This window comes from Ursus arctos, unplaced genomic scaffold, assembly GCF_023065955.2.
Source record: "Ursus arctos isolate Adak ecotype North America unplaced genomic scaffold, UrsArc2.0 scaffold_12, whole genome shotgun sequence".
Lineage (NCBI taxonomy): Eukaryota > Metazoa > Chordata > Mammalia > Carnivora > Ursidae > Ursus > Ursus arctos.
In genome coordinates, this window is record NW_026622786.1 from 42,085,883 (window position 1) to 42,102,680 (window position 16,798).

The window sequence follows — 16,798 nt, forward strand, 5'->3', positions numbered from 1 at the left end:
TAGACCTTGACAGATAAATAGGATTTAAGATAAATAGATTCCACAACATTCAGACAAAAGAAGCAACATGAACAAAAACACCAATTCCTGATGCCCATTGTAAATTTGCGGAGCTGTAAGTTATCCACCAAATCCATGGTGAAACTAGAAAGACAGGCTGGGCACGGACTGGGAAGATTCCTAAATGTCCTATTAAGATAGCTTAGATTTGGGGCGACTGGGTGGCGCAGTCGTTCGGCGTCTGCCTTCGGCTCAGGGCGTGATCCCGGCGTTATGGGATCGAACCCCACGTCAGGCTCCTCCGCTATAAGCCTGCTTCTTCCTCTCCCACTCCCCCTGCTTGTGTTCCCTCTCTCGCTGGCTGTCTCTATCTCTGTCAAATAAATAAATAAAATCTTTAAAAAAAAAAAAAGATAGTTTAGATTTGATCTTATAGGCAGTGAGCATCCAGAAAAGGATTTTTTAAAGCAAGCATGTGAATCAGATACATATTCTAGAAAGAAAAAGCCTTCTGACAGTGCGCAGAAAACTGAAGTAAACGGGGGAAGACTACAAGGAAGAGCACAAGCACAGTGGTCTTGGCAAGAGAAGAGCCTGGACTGAGACAGTGGCATTACGAATGAAAAGTTGGAAGAGACATTTCCGAAGTGGAATTGACAGGACATGGTGGCCCATTCATTCACTTATTTAACCAGTGTTTATCAAGCGCCTACTATGTGCCAGGCACTATTCTAGGCTATGGAAGGATGAAAGTGAACCAAAAGACAAAGTCCCTGCTTCCAGGGAATTTACCTTGTAGCCGGGGTACTGCTGCAAGAACTCTGGCCACTTATATTCGGAGAGGGAGAGGAGAGAAGAATACTGTGAAGAATTAACTCGAAGTTTCCAGTTGAGCAAATGAGTAGACAAGAGCTACCGTTACTTGAGATTAAACTTGAAAGTATGTTTGAAGGGTCAGAAAATGAGTATAGTTTTGAACAGGTTTTACTACCTGTCAGAATTACATTTGGGGTCTGTTTATACATGGATTAAGAATCATGGATTTTGGGGCACCTGGGTGGCTCAGTCAAGCGTCTGCCTTTGCGTCAGGTCATGATCCCAGGGTCCTGGGATCGAGCCCCGCATCGGGCTCCCTACTCAGCAGGGAGCCTGCTTTTCCCTCTCCCACTCCCCCTGCCTGTGCTCTCTCTCTCTCTGTCAAATAAATATTTTTTTTAAAAAAATCATGGATATTTAGAACTCTTTATCTAAGGACCTTAAAGATCACTTAGTCCAGGGAACCTGAGTGGCTCAGTCAGTTAAGCATCCTACTCTTGGTTTGGCTCAGGTTGTGATCTCATGGGTTTTGGGATTGAGCTGGGTGTCCAGCTCAGCGCTCAGCAGGGAGTCTGCTTGAAGATTCTCTCCCTCTGCCCCCCCCACTTGCACACATGTGCCCACACGTGCACTCCCTCTCAAATAATTCTTTAAAAAAAAAAATATCACTTAGTCCAACCCCTTCATTTACCATATGAAAAAATAGGCACAAAGAGATTCAGTGACTTATCCACGTTGCAAGCTGTTCAGCCACAGAACAAGGAACTAGACTCTAGGTTTCTTGACTGTTACCCAACTACTCATTTCACCTTATCATTCTCCATTTTTACCTAATATAAGTACATAAAACATATATATAATATGCCCAATGGTAATATTAATATTGGCATCAATAGGCATAGCAATTAGTGAGAGAAGCTTCAAGAAGCTTTTGAAAATGACTTAATAGCCTGACAAAATGTGTTTAAGAATAGAGTATAATTTGGGGATGTTACCATCTCCAGGCTGAATATTAAGTTATGACGCTCAAGCTGTGAGACAATATGTAAGTCTCACAGAATGTAATACTAAGTACAACAGATCTAAAAATACGCATGCTGATATTTCTGTTCTAGAATTATTGTATCTATGTTTGACCTCTGTATTTTCTAAATTTTCTAAATTAACTTTTTAGACATGCAATTAAAATATTCCAATTAGCAAATAACACAGGAGTTAAGAATTTTAAAAATCATAGCTATCATTTATAATAACTGTTTCATTGTGTTAATGTGTTATCTCCTTTCTCAAGGAACAGAAATGTCAAGACGGTCAGCTTTAAATCTGCATTTCATTAAACTCAAGTAAATTCTTTGTCTCCACTTTTAAGACGATTTTATTTTTTAAGATTTTATTTATTTGAGAGAGAGAGAGAGTGCACAAGGGAGCACAAACAGGGGCACGGGGAGAGGGAGAAGCAGATTCCCCGCTGAGTAGGGCTGGACATGGGGCTCAATCGCAGGACTTTGGGATCATGACCTGAGCTGAAGGCAGACGTTTAACTACTGAGCCACCCTGGTGTCTCTTGAAGATTTTAGAATACTTAACTATATACTACAAGGAAATGTTAAGATCTCTTTACAGTCTTTGGAACAAATGTTGTTTTGAGCTTTATAAAATGTGAGCCTAAATTTTTATCATTTTTCACTTTAGCAGAAATATACACCTAAATACAATGTAACATTACATTCAGTTAAGGAAGATCATAACCTTATACTTTAAAAATATTCTATGGGGCGCCTGGGTGGCTCAGTCGGTTAAGCGTCTGCCTTCGGCTCAGGTCATGATCCCAGGGTGCTGGGATGGAGCCCTGCGTCGGCCTCCCTGCTCAGTGGGGAGTCTGCTTCTCCCTCTGCCTTCTCCCCCTGCTTGTGTTCTCTCTCTCTGGCAAGTAAATAAATAAAATTTAAAAAGATAACTAAAAATATAAAACCAGTCATAAACCTTGTCACAATTCAAAAATATTTTATCTGTGTGAAATAGTGAGTTTTTCCGACCAATAAACAATTCCTCACTAATAACCAGGAATCTTTTTTTTTTTTTAAGATTTTATTTATTTATTCGACAGAGAGAGAGACAGCCAGCGAGAGAGGGAACACAAGCAGGGGGAGTGGGAGAGGAAGAAGCAGGCTCATAGTGGAGGAGCCTGATGTGGGGCTCGATCCCATAACGCCGGGATCACGCCCTGAGCCGAAGGCAGATGCTTAACCGCTGTGCCACCCAGGCGCCCCCATAACCAGGAATCTTATTTTCCACCTGCTGTGCTATTCTTCTCTGTTAACAATGTACAACACTTTGCACTCCTATGACTGTAGGTGAGAGTTCTCAAAGAGCATTCAGCATGCTACAAGCCCCTTAAAAGAATGCTACTCCACTCTGTTCTTTATCCTTAACGTCTCACACAACTAGGACACGGTACCAACTCAATTCATATTTGAGCGAGTGGATGAATGACAAAGAGATAACAGGAAAACTCTCTGATCCAAAGTCGTAAAACTTACGACTAACATCTCCAAAAAGAGGGCTGATGATGAGGATGCATAAATGAATGAATAGAAGATAAGATCGAGTGAGTTTACATTAAACTAGGTATCATGAAAACCCAGCAGTTGGTTTCCCAAGCCCATGGACGTGGTAATCTCTGGAGGAGACTGGGCCTCCTCACCCTCTCTGCGGGTGGAAGATGACCTTTCAAGGAAGGGTACAGCTGGGAGTGGGCAGACCCAGGCCTCTGGCCCCAAACGAAGGGAGGGTGGGGAGGCAGAAGAAGTTAACTTCTCTTTATGGTCAGTCTCTAGGGGTTAAAAAAAACCTCTCCTACACACTTCTAGGGTGGAGTTTAAGAGTTCCTAGGAAAGATTTCTTTCCCAGAAATACTACCCTATGCTTTCTGTAATCCCACCAGTTCAGATGTTTTACTTAACTACACATGGTCCCTTCCAGCTCAAATTGACACCAGCAATTAGTGTCAATGAACGTTAACCTCTTCTTCTCACCCCCACGATCACATTATTTAAGAGAAGGATTGCTAACCAAAATCTATCTACAGCATTTCAAGTCCAGGTTCCTGACGCCGGGTCCAGACTTTGCATCCGATCCCTTCAGACTTGCCTCATACGTCAGGGGACTACTGCATACTCAAGCGTCTAGAGTCAGGCAAAGTAAATGTAAGTTCATGTCAGGGAGTGTCACTGGCAGGTAACACCAGTGACTACAGGTTGAGGTAATAGGGAAGGTGGAGACGGTGTCAGAAGGGATATGTGTGACCTGAGCGGGAAGCAGCTACCTAGTCCCAGGGTACTGCTGCTATGCAGAAACGACCCACTTTTGCAGGAGAGGCTGGAAATCCTTATCACAAAATGTACCAATTTGTAAGTATGCCTGTGGCTGAAGACGGCTTTCTGGCTGCCAATTTGTGGCCCTGATCTAAAGGAACAGGCCGCACTGAGAAAATGGAGAGACAAAGGGAGGCCTAGTTTGGCCTGAAAGAAGGCACAAAGGGGAGGAAAGGACAAGAAAGAGGCACAGAAAGGAAGGTAGAAGTCAAATTTCACCAACCTCAAAACGTGGCCCAGGGAGCCCCAATCTGTCTTCTAATCTGACAGCAAAAGGAGATGACAAGAAGGGGAAAAAAAAAAAAAGGAGGCGTGGGGAGAAAGAGAAGGGGTACTGAACACTTACTGGCCGGCAGATACTGCACCAGGGGCTTGCCCACGCGGTCTCCCGGAGCTACGGCCACGCGAGGGAAAAATCCTGTGCGCAAGGGAAGGGAGGAGACCTATCAAAACACCAACAGTACACGTGTCCTGTTTTGAAAGCCCCCTTTTCCATTCTTGATCATTTTTAACCATACCTATAATGTGGTTATAATAACTTTAGAACAAAAACATTTTACTAGAAGTTGGATGTCAGGGTAAAAATCCACTCACCCTAGAGTGTAGAAAGTATACTACTGGAAGGCCAGCCAAATTACGGACTGAATATTTAAACAGAAAGAGAAAATATACCAATTCTAAGTATATGTAAATAATATGTAATTTTGCAATTACAAAACCAGAAGAGAATGTGAAAGAAACTACACAGGTGATACAGACCACGAACTGAATAAAGAAGAACAGAAATGGGGGAAATTATTAAGAATGTTGTAGGTCATTTTCCCTCGAAATTATAAAGATTACCGAGACATTTTCTGTGTGTATATGGCCCACACACTATAAAATGTACGGAGTCCTCTCTTCCATAAAAGCTTCTAGACACCTACGCGTCTGTTACACGTTTTTCTACATTTACTGCATTGTTTTCTTTCTTGTAGGCATGTGTTTTTATTTAAACAATACCTTTATTTGCCTTTAGGGGGTTTCAAAAATAACAGGTTTTATTATTTTTTTTCCTAAATGAAGTATGTCATTTTAGGTCACTCGGCTTCCAAGCAATCTAAATCCCCAATTAATCTTCCAAATATACATACTCAGTTTGCATTCTGTTCACAAATGAAACCCTAACCTAAATACTTCAAGTGTAATTTCAGGGGAAAAATACTGTTCAAAAGCCTAGATAACGCATTCCTTTGTTGATGCTAAATATAGCCCTCTCAAGATGACATACATTTTGACAATGATCAGTCTTACATATCAAATTTTCAAAAATAGCATAGATTCCATTGAAGGTGAGGAAGAAAAATTGCTATTCAGTACAGTTCAGCCTAAAATGGATGTAGAAATGTGAATCTTCTATTAAAACTGAATTATACCAATACTGTAGTGAGGGAAACTGGATGTAAAAGAATTTTGTTGTGGTTTTTGCTCAGGGCTCCTTAAGGAAGTTGTTGCAGATAAAATACACAATTCGCCACATTTTTATTTAAATTATCCCAGTCAAAATATAAAAGATCTTCAAAAATAGGGGGCTAATACCTGTGAGGATGAATCTTAATTATATTAAATAATCAAATTTCATTTATATTAAACATATCTCCCCAGAAGACAGTCGCTCCATTTGATTAATTATGCATTTTTCCACTTTCGCACACCTCAAACTCAAAAGAATTTCAGAGACTTAGGTGTACTTTGGGTTTTCTTATGGCAGTTATTTAAGCTGTACAAGGACGGACGGGGAGGGGGGGCATGATGAGGTTCACTTAATGACGTGTGACTAAGATGGTATAAAAATACTCGGGTTTACTTAATGGTACTACCCAACACATAGCTATGCTGTGACTCGCAGGCCAGTGGGCCCGTTACATAAATTCATTAACAAACTTTAGCTGATGAATGATGCTCCCATTGCTTTGCTCATGGAACTATTTCTTATGGCTCACTTCATTTTTCTACCTGCCTCTTTCCCTAGGACAGACATTTTGTTAGGACATCTCCCTTATGCTATTTTTACCTAGTTCTCACTCTCTCGCCTCCGCACCCTCCCCCCAACTCTCTTTGTTTGCGTTATGGACCTTAAATAAATATAAAATAAAGACCTCAAAGCCATTGCGATAATCAACTAACCTCTCAACTTGGTTAACCATTTTCTTTGCAAATGCCAATACATTTTTAGCATTGCAGAGCGTTTCACAGTTTATAAGCAGTCGGAATGGCTTCGCATTTTCAAAAAGCAGAGGGACAAGGGAGGTCTCAAGAGGTGACCACGTTATGCACTCCAACTGCCAACTGTAGCTGCGCAACCCCGACATCCCACCTCGGACAAAATCGCCTCCAAAACATACTTTGGAGGGAGGGGGTAGATAAGATAGGCTATTAAATCACATTTTACTCCCCAGCCTCCGCAGGGACAGACCAGGAATGATTTCTCTTAAAAACAGCAGGCATCGCGGGCGGAGACGGAGACCGCGCCGGGGGCACGTGGTGGGTGGGGGGACGACACTGAACTTTATACCTGCTTGGACCCCAAGGGTAGAGCGAAGGGACTGCACCCACTCCGCTCGCGGAGGGCTCTTCCCTGCAGGAGTGGGGAAAGGACCCGAACGCAACTCGGCCCACCCTGCACGAGCGGGGCTGAAAGCAGGGGCGCAGGGCCAGCAAACGGCCCCCAGAGCCAGAGGCCGGTTCGCGCGGCCAGAGCGCAGAGCCGGGCAGCCACCCCGCCGCGCCCGCCGGACGCCGCTCGCCCGGGCCGGACGCGCCGCCCCAGTTGGCTGCAGCCCCGCCGGGAGCCGGGAGCGGGGCGCGTCTCCCTGCGGCCCCCGCCCCCGAGGGGGACCCGACACCTCCGGGCCCGCCGCCCCCGCCCCCCGTTCCCCGACTCCTCTCACCCGCCAGGAGCCGGCGACGAGCGAGTGTCCTCGTTGCGCGCGGAGAGGCTGTGCGCGTCCTGCGCCTGGGTGTGGGCGGGGGTCTGGGCGCTCCGGGCGCTGCCGCTGCCGCTCCGGCCGCTGGGAGCCCTCTGGCTGCCGCCGCCGCCGCCGCCGTCTCCACCAGCAAGTTTCCATAAAAGTCCTGGTGCGCAGCCTGTTCCCGCATTCCAGGCGGGCCCAGCGCCGGCTGCAGCTGTTCCAGAACACTAGGCCAGTTCCCCCCACCCCCACGTCCGCCGTAGCGCCCGGAGAGGGGTGGGGTGTCCAGGAGGGAGACGGAAGAGGGGGCGGCGGCTGCCAACTTTCCCCCAGAACCTGCGTGTCGCCCGACTCTGGGTCGCTGAACCTTTTACGTGGGGTCTGCCTCCACCTCCGGGCAGGGGCCGGGGACGGAAGGCCACATCCCCAGTGGGAAGGGAGTGATGATGGGATTCATAGAGCGGCTGGAGCTGGCTCCCCACCACCTACAGCCGGTTTGCCCTGCGGCCCACCTCTCTCAGCGACTCCCCAGTCCTGGTTTCTAACCAAGACCCCGAACCACTACGCTATCTTCATCCAAACCATGACCTTTGGCCAATTTTTCTTCTAACGCTGAGACCATAGGGCAGCAGTCTGGGGACGACTTCGTCTGCTGTGGCTGTCCTTTTCTTGGCTCTCCTCTTCAACTCTAAAAGTGGTGATAGACAAAGGTGGAAGGAGAAGGGGGAGGGAGAAGAGGTTAAAAACAAAAAACCTGAAAGTAAGTAATACTTACATAATCTTATATAATCTTGAAGGCAAATCACCTTTGGCCCTTCTAAAACCTACATAAAGGCACCTGTGAATATTAGCACCCATGGGCCTTTTCAACGTGGGCCACCAGCCACTCAGTTAAAGCCATCAGACAATCCATATTAAAACCTGAAATGTCGATCCAGAGGGGGAGTTTTTTCTGGTGGGGGAGATCTTCAGTTCTTCGCTGCATGCAGAAAATAAATAATAAAAGATAGATGAAAGAAAAGAGAAAAATTTAAATTGAACTAGAGAGAGGAAGTGGAGTGGGGCAGGAGACAGCTGATGGAGAAGGTTGGAAGGACTTTGGCCTTTGAGGTGGGTGGCCATGGTGATTTTGAGCAAAGTAGCGACATGATCGGACATATTTTTAACACGTTCACTCCAGCTGACGTGTTGCAGATACACTCACTGAAGCAGGAAGGCCGGTTGGGCGGCTTCCAAAACCACCGGGCTGGCAGGTGAGGGGAGCGCGGACCACAGTGACGCCTGTGAAGGTAGTGAGACACGCTCAGCACTTTTTTTTTTTCTTGGTACATTTTAAGCAGAACTGGTAGATTTTGGCAACAGATTCAACATGCGGTGGGAGGACCAAGTTTTTGGCCTGAGGAGCTAGAAGAGTGGAGTTGTCCTTTGCTGGGGTGAGAAAGACCGGCAGAAGGAGGTTAGGCAGGTATAGTCAGGAGCTCAGCTTGGAACAAGCTAAGTTTAACACTATTGAAATCAAAGATTTGCCAGTTCGTACAGACATTCCTCATATACCCACCCTGAGTCACTCGGGTTTGTTCTCCAACTTGATTATAACAGTTGCATGCTACTGAAATGACATCAACATCTTAAAAGGAAAAATATAAAGGCGAAATGAGTTATGGTTTTAGAAAAGCTGAGATGAAAGCTTTGAAAACTTGAGAAAGGTAAAGAGATTATAAAACTTACCATCAAGCTAGGTGTGGGAAAGACAAATGTATAAAACTGAGTACAAAATTATAAAAACTAGGGGGACTCAGCATACATTGCTTTTCATGTAAAGTTTCTCTCCTTCAAAAGTAAGGAAAACTGGAAATCGCAGGTGATGATTTAGCGGTGTAGTTTATATAACAAAGATATCTCGGAATACCAAATGGACCCGCATTGCAAGTAAAGGCCTTGACTCCGCATCAACACTGCCCAAAGAACCAGGTCGACCTTAACTACATCCGGTGTATTTTGATTCCTTGCGGTGGTGTCCAGCCACCAAGATGACCCCAAATGATCCCATCTTTTAATATTCACACTCTTGTGTGATCTCCTCCCACACTGTCCAAAAGGTGGTCTGTGTGATCAATACAACACGATATGTTAGCATGGTATGATGGTATGTCACTTCCAAGTCTAGGTTATAAAAGATACTGTGTCTTTTGCCTTGATACCTCTTCAATTACTCCATTTGGGAGATGCCCCAGTAGTTTTAAAGACACTCAGGCGGCTCTGTTACGAGGCCCACATAGCAAAGACCTAACGGCCTCTGACAATGGCCATGTGAGTAAGCAAAGCTTGACAGCAAATCTTTCAGTCCTAGTCAGACCTTCAATGGCTGCAATCTCAGGAGAGACCCTGAGCCAGAACCACCAGCAACAGCCATTCTGGGATTCCTAACCCTCAGCAACTGTGTGAGATAATGTTTGTTGTTTCAAGCTGCTAAATTTTGGGATAATTTGTAATGCAGCAGTAGATAACAAACACACCTGCTTTAACCTACTTTTTTAAATTAGGCACCCCCTACCACATTAAGGATCCAGTCCTTTTTAAAGCCTGTGGGCCTATTCTCTCACAGTGTTGTTAAAATAAAAAAAATTTTTTTGAAAAAAAAAAAGCAAAGTTCTGGAAATTATATATTTCAAGTGCTTGCAATTGTCAAAGTGCTCCTCTATATTCAAGCATTATGGTATTATTTCAAACATAGCAAATTATAAAAGTTCTGTAGTCTCCTATATATAAATGTACTTTGTGAAAGGCTTTTGTGACACACATAAGAGACAGTTAAAAGCAAAACGCTGAGGTGGTATTTGATGTACCCGTTCCTTTGCTGTGGCTTTTAAGAATAAAGTGTCATAGGAAGGTTTGCTTTTCTCTTCTGTACCGCAATTCAGTCCTTCTCTGCACAAATGATGAAGGTTACTTAGAGGTAGGAAAAAAAAAAACACAAACCCAAACACCTCAGCAGACAAGAGAGCTGTGCAGCGTGATCAAAGATGTCAGCAGCATGAGGAGAGAGCGAGATTAAAGGAGTAGAGGTGGCAGGATAAAGTATCACAGAATACAGGGTGGGAAAAGAAATACTACAGAATAAAAGTCAAAAGTGGCATAAGAACAGTAAAGACGACAGTGGATGAACCAAATGAATTAACAGAAATTTCCAGCAAAGCCCTACAAATAATATCACAGTAAGACACTGAGATGCTTGTAGAGACGTATTTTAAACGTACCTAAAAATTCAGAGATGTTTAAAGTTTTTTTTTTTATTTACTTAAGTAATCTCTACACTCAACATAGGGCTCAAACTCATGACCCCGAGATCAAGAGTCCAGTGCTCTTCTGACTGAGCCACCAAAAACCCAGGTGCCCCCAAACCCAGAGATGTTTAAAATATACAAAATATGACGTCCGGGCAGCGGGATCGAAGAGGACGGCAGGCGACAAAGAAACAGAAGAGAGGCTGAGGTGCGGCTCCAGCGTCCGGTCCTGGTCCCTGTCCAGCCCTGTCTCCGCACTGGGAAGAGTGCCCGCGGGCTGGTGTGCTTTGGGCTGTTTTACAGCCGGGGAAGCCGCCTTGCCAGGCGGTGCCCCAGGGCCCCCGGCAGCATCCCCTCTGCCTTGACTAAACATATGTGGACTCTGACAGGAAGTGGGGGGAAACGGGATGTCTGAATAGGGACGGATGCACGAACATCAATTAGGTAAGTTTATATTGTGTTTGATGGCATTCCCAAACCAAACACTTTATTAATTAAAACACAAGTACTCTGGCTTCACTCATCACAGAACTGTCTTTTCTCCCACTTCGTCTACAGAGAAGACATGTGCTTTGGTACTTGATTCTGACGGTTCTGCAGTCGTCGGTGCTCTCTGCGCCTGTGGGTGTGGACTGAGGGACATGGAGAGCTCCTCTGTGACGGGGTCTGATGAGACCAGTGTCATCATGCAAATGTATATGAGCACTGCATAAAATAGTCAACACATCAGTAAGATGTACCATCACTGTTTTATTTGGCAGTAGTAGAAATACATCCATGTTACAGTGCTTATTTGAGCTAAAGAGCCAGTGCTATTTTTCTGCTACTGTAGTGTTTCACCTTTACATAAATAAGTAAGTACAATCCCTACATTTAGGAAATAGACACGTTTACTAATATCAGCCAAGTAAGGACAATACATGGTTGTTTCCAAACTAAGCAAAACAATAATATAATAGAATCATTAGGAACAAAGAAAGAATGCCCTTATTTCCATTAATCACAGATTATACAAATTCTTAAGTCTCACTTACAGAGAAATTTCTAAATTAATTAATCCAAGCAAAAATCAAAAGATTTGAATTCAGCCTAATTCTTATAATCACTTTGCAATGTATATTCCAAATAATTTCCTAATATGTGTTCACATTAAAATAAAAGCAAATTATGTCATGAACATAATTTAAAATTTCTGATTATGAAAGGTCACAGAGAAGTATACTAAACGTTACTTTGGCATTTCTATTTCATGGATTTAAAGGAATACTAAACTAAATTCTTTTGTGATGCAAATAATCACTCTTTAGGTAATCATTTAAGCAGAAAATGTGACATCTTTTTTTTTAATTAAGTATAGTTGACAATGTTACATGAGTTTCAGGTGTGAAAATGTTACATCTTAAGGCAAGAAAAAGTTTGTAAATATTTTTTATAAAGTCAGGTAATTTAACAATAGAATCAAAATAAATGGATGCAAATAAACAGTACTATCTTATGAGACAAAGTTTTTTGGAGCTGACTATAACCGTATGAAAAACTTGGCTTCTTTTTTAAAAAATCTCACTTTGACATTTAATAAACATATCGTAAGCCTTCAATGAAGAAATAACTACTTTTAGCTGAACAAAAATGTAGAGAAACCAAAATAGAAAGTTACCAAACATAAATCACCTGAACACGATCTTTTTTCTTTGAGAAAACAGGAGGAAAAGACCATTTTCTCAGGATAAATTCAAGGCCCTCTGATGACCACGTACACAGAGAAATGGACGGTAGCAGGCTGGTGGTGGCAATGGCGATTTTCTGACAGCACCAGCAAGAGTAAGTGTCTAACAGGGTTTTTTCCTAAAAAGTTCTAGACCAGTTTAATCATTTTTTATTATATATAACATTGCTTTCGTTGTTTAACCCAATTTCAAGGCAAACTGAAGTTGGTACATATGTCTTAAGTACTCTGCTGTGGCCAGAACCATTTTTAAGAGATGTTTCTTTTAAAAAGTTCAAGTTTCTTCCCATACAATAGAGAGGTTTTTTCCTATACTTATTACCCTGAAATTCTATTTGGTCACTCTTGTCTCTTTGTCAAAGGCCACAAAGAAAGCATTTTGCTGAAGCAGTAGCTACATAACTGACCAGAACCAAATCATACTTAAAACACTGAATTTGACAAACCAACCTCTTGAATATGGGTGACTTTTTTTTTTAAGGTGAAATGTAAAAGAGGAAAAAATCACCTTCTGGAAAGCCATTCATCTTATCTGATGAAATAAATTCCCCAGAGTTATCTTACGTAGTAGCAGCATTATTAAATAGTGCAATTCTTCCAAACAGATTTCAAACAATATCTTCCTCAAATAAAAAATTAATTAAGCTTACTACGGCTTTGTTGATAAAACCACAACTTAAAACATTTAGCCCCCCCCAACAGGAAGATTAGTATAAGCAATACCTGTCTTGCCTACGCAATGATGGGAATATGTGCGTGCACACACGCACGTGTGTCAATCTTTCAAGACCAGTGGGACCTCAACAAGAAGCTAAAACTATAAAATATGAATTAAAAAATAAAACAACACATAATGGAATTTTTAGCTTTGATACTTCTAATGCTATTCTTCCACCAATAATAAGAATTGTGAATAACCAATTATTAAATTAAGAATATATGTCAAAACATCAGGAGCTAAATATCAGAGCAATATTTCATACTGTTTAATGCTGTAACCCACACATTATGGGACACAGTACATGCAAACAGCATAAAGATTCTGAAACTCATATTTTGTAACTAGTATTACGTAAGTGTGGCACAACTGTAAATTTAAAACTTTAAAAGATTATGCTTTCCCCCCTCACTTTTCATTCTCTATTCATTAATCAGAAACTAGGCACTTTAATCTAAAAATTCATTTTTAAAAAATATATTTTAGATCTTTCTGAGTAACTCCCTCTTAAAATAAAAAAAAAGCCCACCTTAGGAGCAAAATCAACGAATCCAATCCGTTGATATGCTGAGTGAGCCACTTTAAATAAGTGGTATATGATTTAGACACTAAATTGACACAGCTCTGAATGTATCTACTACACTCTGAAGACATCTACGCACATGAACAACCCATTTGTTCATTTATTTATCATAAAGGACATGAAATATACTTCCATGCTACTAAAAAATATTTTGTTCTATGTCCAGGGGAAGAAAACCTTTAAAAACTCACTAAGATTCAAAGTATGAATATTTTTAAAATATGGGCAGAATATGACAAACTCCCCGTGTGCTACAAATTGTACAGAAGAAAGGAGAAATTATTTTACTATATACAGATTAATACCTTCAGATATTGGGAGATAGTTTCAAAACTACACACAAAAAATCTTAATGACCTCTCATAGTTAATGTTTTCTTCTTAATCAATAATCATTCAAGGGAAAATGCTCTAATCTATAAAAAGATAAAAGAAATTTCTTCAGTCTCATTATTCTAACTTATAGGACCAATAATAATATATTTTGGAAACTGCAGTAAATCAAATATAAACTTGTAACTTGTAAACTTCTCAGTGTCAATTCATTTAAATGTTTTATGATACTCAGCCATTACAACGTCTCTGATTCAAACATGAGCAAATGCACAGGCAGTAATGTAAGCAGTACATCTCAAACACCACTACTGCCCGACCTTGACTGAACACTAAATAACTTTACAATGAAAAATACATTTTCAGGCAAAGTTAAATTTGTTGACACTAGGAGTAATATATTCTTACATAAGGGGGCCACAAAGGTCTTGGCTAAAGTGTATACTTTCAAGGTGCAAAGCATAAAAACAGAGCTTTTGAGAATGATACTGGACATTGCAGACAGTTCGGGACGACAGATCAACTAACTCCCAAGTACTGGTTTCAGTTCAAGCAATATTTCTGTAAAATATACAACATTTCCTGACTTAAATTATTACCTAAAGACTAGAAAGCGCCACTTTGGATACAGTACACAGGGATTCAACGACAGAGCTTCTGTGTAAATACAGAATGATCACTCATTCTCTCCCAGATGTCTTTTCCCTCCCTGAGTCCGTATCCCCCAACTCCTTGTAATACGTGGTACAAAATCAATAGTTACCTTGACTATTTCACAGCACACTCCCACTGTATGGTTTTTATGGTACTTATTGTACTTTGGCTTCCAACAGGCCGCTGGACATAACGTGCCCGTGACTACTCAGACAGCTACTTGCGTGCCTCAGCGCGTCCGCTCCGAGATAGGCCATTAAGAGTTCAGTGCGGCGAGTAAGGAGCTGCATGAGGTCTTCGGCCAAAGTCTCTATACTGGAATAGCGCACCTTCTCGAAGTCAAAAATGTCTTTGAGGAAGAAAAGAACTTGATTCTGGAAAATGAACACAAAGCAAATTGGCACTATCGACCAAAATTATATTAATCTAAATAGTTACCAATATTGTAACGAGCGTTGAATTAGGAGCAGGCCTGGCTTCCAGTACTAGTATCTTATCACAGTGGAAAAGGGGCCTCGAACGAGCGATTAAACCTTTCCTAGGTCACATTTTCTTTTTCTGTAAAATATAGGATACTAGTACTACTGTTCAGGGCTGACGTGATGATGACAAAAAAAAATCTATGGGAAATGCCTGTAAACCCTAAAGCACTGTCTAAATGTAAGGGGCTGGTACTAACTCTTTCTCAGAAATTGAGGTTTTCGGTGTTACCTCTGAACACTGGTACTACTTTAAGACGGAAGAGTAAACTACTTCCAATAGTTGTAACTTTTACTTTTTAAAAATTATTTATCTATTTATTTATTTTTGAAAGAGAGAGAGAGAAAGCACTAGCAGGGGAAGGCGTAGATGGAGAGGCAGAGAATCTCAAGCGGACTCTGCACTGAGCACAGAGCACCTCAGGGCTTGATCTTACGACCCTGAGATCATGACCTGAGACACAACCAAGAGTCGGACATTTAACTGACTGAGCCACCCAGCTGCCCCTGTAACTTTTAAGTTTTTTTTAAAATTTTTTTAAAAAGATTTTTTATTTATTTTTTAAAAATAAATAAATAAATTTTTGTGAGAGAGAGAGAAAGTACACGAGTAGGGGGAGCTGTAAGCAGAGGGAGAAGCAGGCTCCCTGCTGAGCCAGGAGCTAGATGCGGGACTTGATCCCAGGCATTGCAGACACTTAACCGACTGAACCACCCAGGTGCCCTAACTTTTAAGTGTATATTTTTCTGTATATAAAAAATGTAAGATATATAAAAAACTTAAGATATATGAAAAATAAAAATTTCAGGTCTCAAACCAGTGGAAGATGATGAAGGATATTTCATTAAGTTAATACTTATGCTGAAACTCATTTTTTTACTGCAGTACGGTTGAACTATAGTGTTTTATTCGTTTCAGGTGTACAACACAGTGATTCAACAAGTCTACACGTGACTCAGTGCTCACCATGGTAAGTGTAGTTACCACCCATCACCAAACAATGTTTTTACAATATTATTGGCTGTATTCCCTATGTTGTACCTTTCATCCCCGTGGCTTTCTTATTTTATAACTGGAAGTTTGTATCTCTTATTCCCCTTCACCTATTTCACCCATCCTCCCAATCCCCTCTCCTCTGGCAACCACCAGTTTGTTCTCTATATTTATGATTCCATATGAGTTTTGTTCATTTGCTTTGTTTTCTGGTTTCCACATGTAAGTGAAATCATATGGCATTTGTCTTTCTCTGTCTGACTTATTTCACCCTGTAGGTCCAACCATGTTGTTGAAAATGGCAAAATCTCATTCTTTTTTTGCTGAAACTCATTTTAAGCAAGTTGTATACTACTAAGTATTAAGTCACAGGCTGTTATGCCATGATGGGGGAAAAAAAAGTAATTCCAAACAGCAAAAACCAGAAATACTTTATTTCTATCCCACAGAAATCAAGTGTTAAGAAGTACTAGGAAGGCACACTTCCTAGATTTGCTTGACTCTGTATCTGGATGGGTCGTTAGCAATCAACCTGTCGAGCCCCTTCATTTTACAGATGAAGAAAAGGAGCACAGAGCATAATTTGCCCAGAGTCAGGCTGTTCATTAACAACAAACTTAATCCCCAGTCAGAATTCTTCCCACTAAACACATACCTTACATTTTAGGAGTTCGAAAAAACACAAGTCAAAAATTGATCAATTTTGAATGACAGTAAAATAAATATTTACTAAACATTTATAGAAATGTTACATTAACAGCGCTTAAACATAAAAATTTAACTTTTTAAATGAACAATAGCGTGAAACATCCAAACTTTCAAACATCAAAAACTTTCAAATTCATACTTGATTATGTTTACTTTTATTTGCTCTTTGAAACTCAGCC

The 16,798-nt window shown here is 41.4% G+C and overlaps 2 protein-coding genes across 17 annotated transcripts in view; both read right to left on the reverse strand.

The window, feature by feature from the left end:
* NEXN (nexilin F-actin binding protein) overlaps window positions 1-7,263 on the reverse strand; it is a 48,862-nt gene extending 41,599 nt beyond the window's left edge. For 2 of the 14 annotated variants that reach the window (XM_044383715.3, XM_044383712.3), the window contains exons 1-2: window positions 7,121-7,261; window positions 4,537-4,633 (exon numbers count right to left, since the gene is read on the reverse strand). The gene's annotated coding sequence lies outside the window, so the exon portion shown is untranslated. Of the gene's footprint in view, window positions 1-4,536; window positions 4,634-7,120 lie in introns of all 14 variants that reach the window. The other 12 variants (XM_044383714.3, XM_044383711.3, XM_044383717.3 and 9 more) reach the window with 9 other exon arrangements.
* A 3,892-nt stretch (window positions 7,264-11,155) lies between these two features.
* Window positions 11,156-16,798, reverse strand: part of MIGA1 (mitoguardin 1) — a 96,352-nt gene continuing 90,709 nt past the window's right edge. For all 3 annotated transcript variants that reach the window (XM_026497766.4, XM_026497769.4, XM_048220417.2), the window contains one exon: window positions 11,156-14,812. In XM_026497766.4, coding sequence (XP_026353551.1) covers window positions 14,594-14,812 — 219 coding nt within the window. In that variant the 3' untranslated portion in view covers window positions 11,156-14,593. The remainder of the gene's footprint in view (window positions 14,813-16,798) is intronic.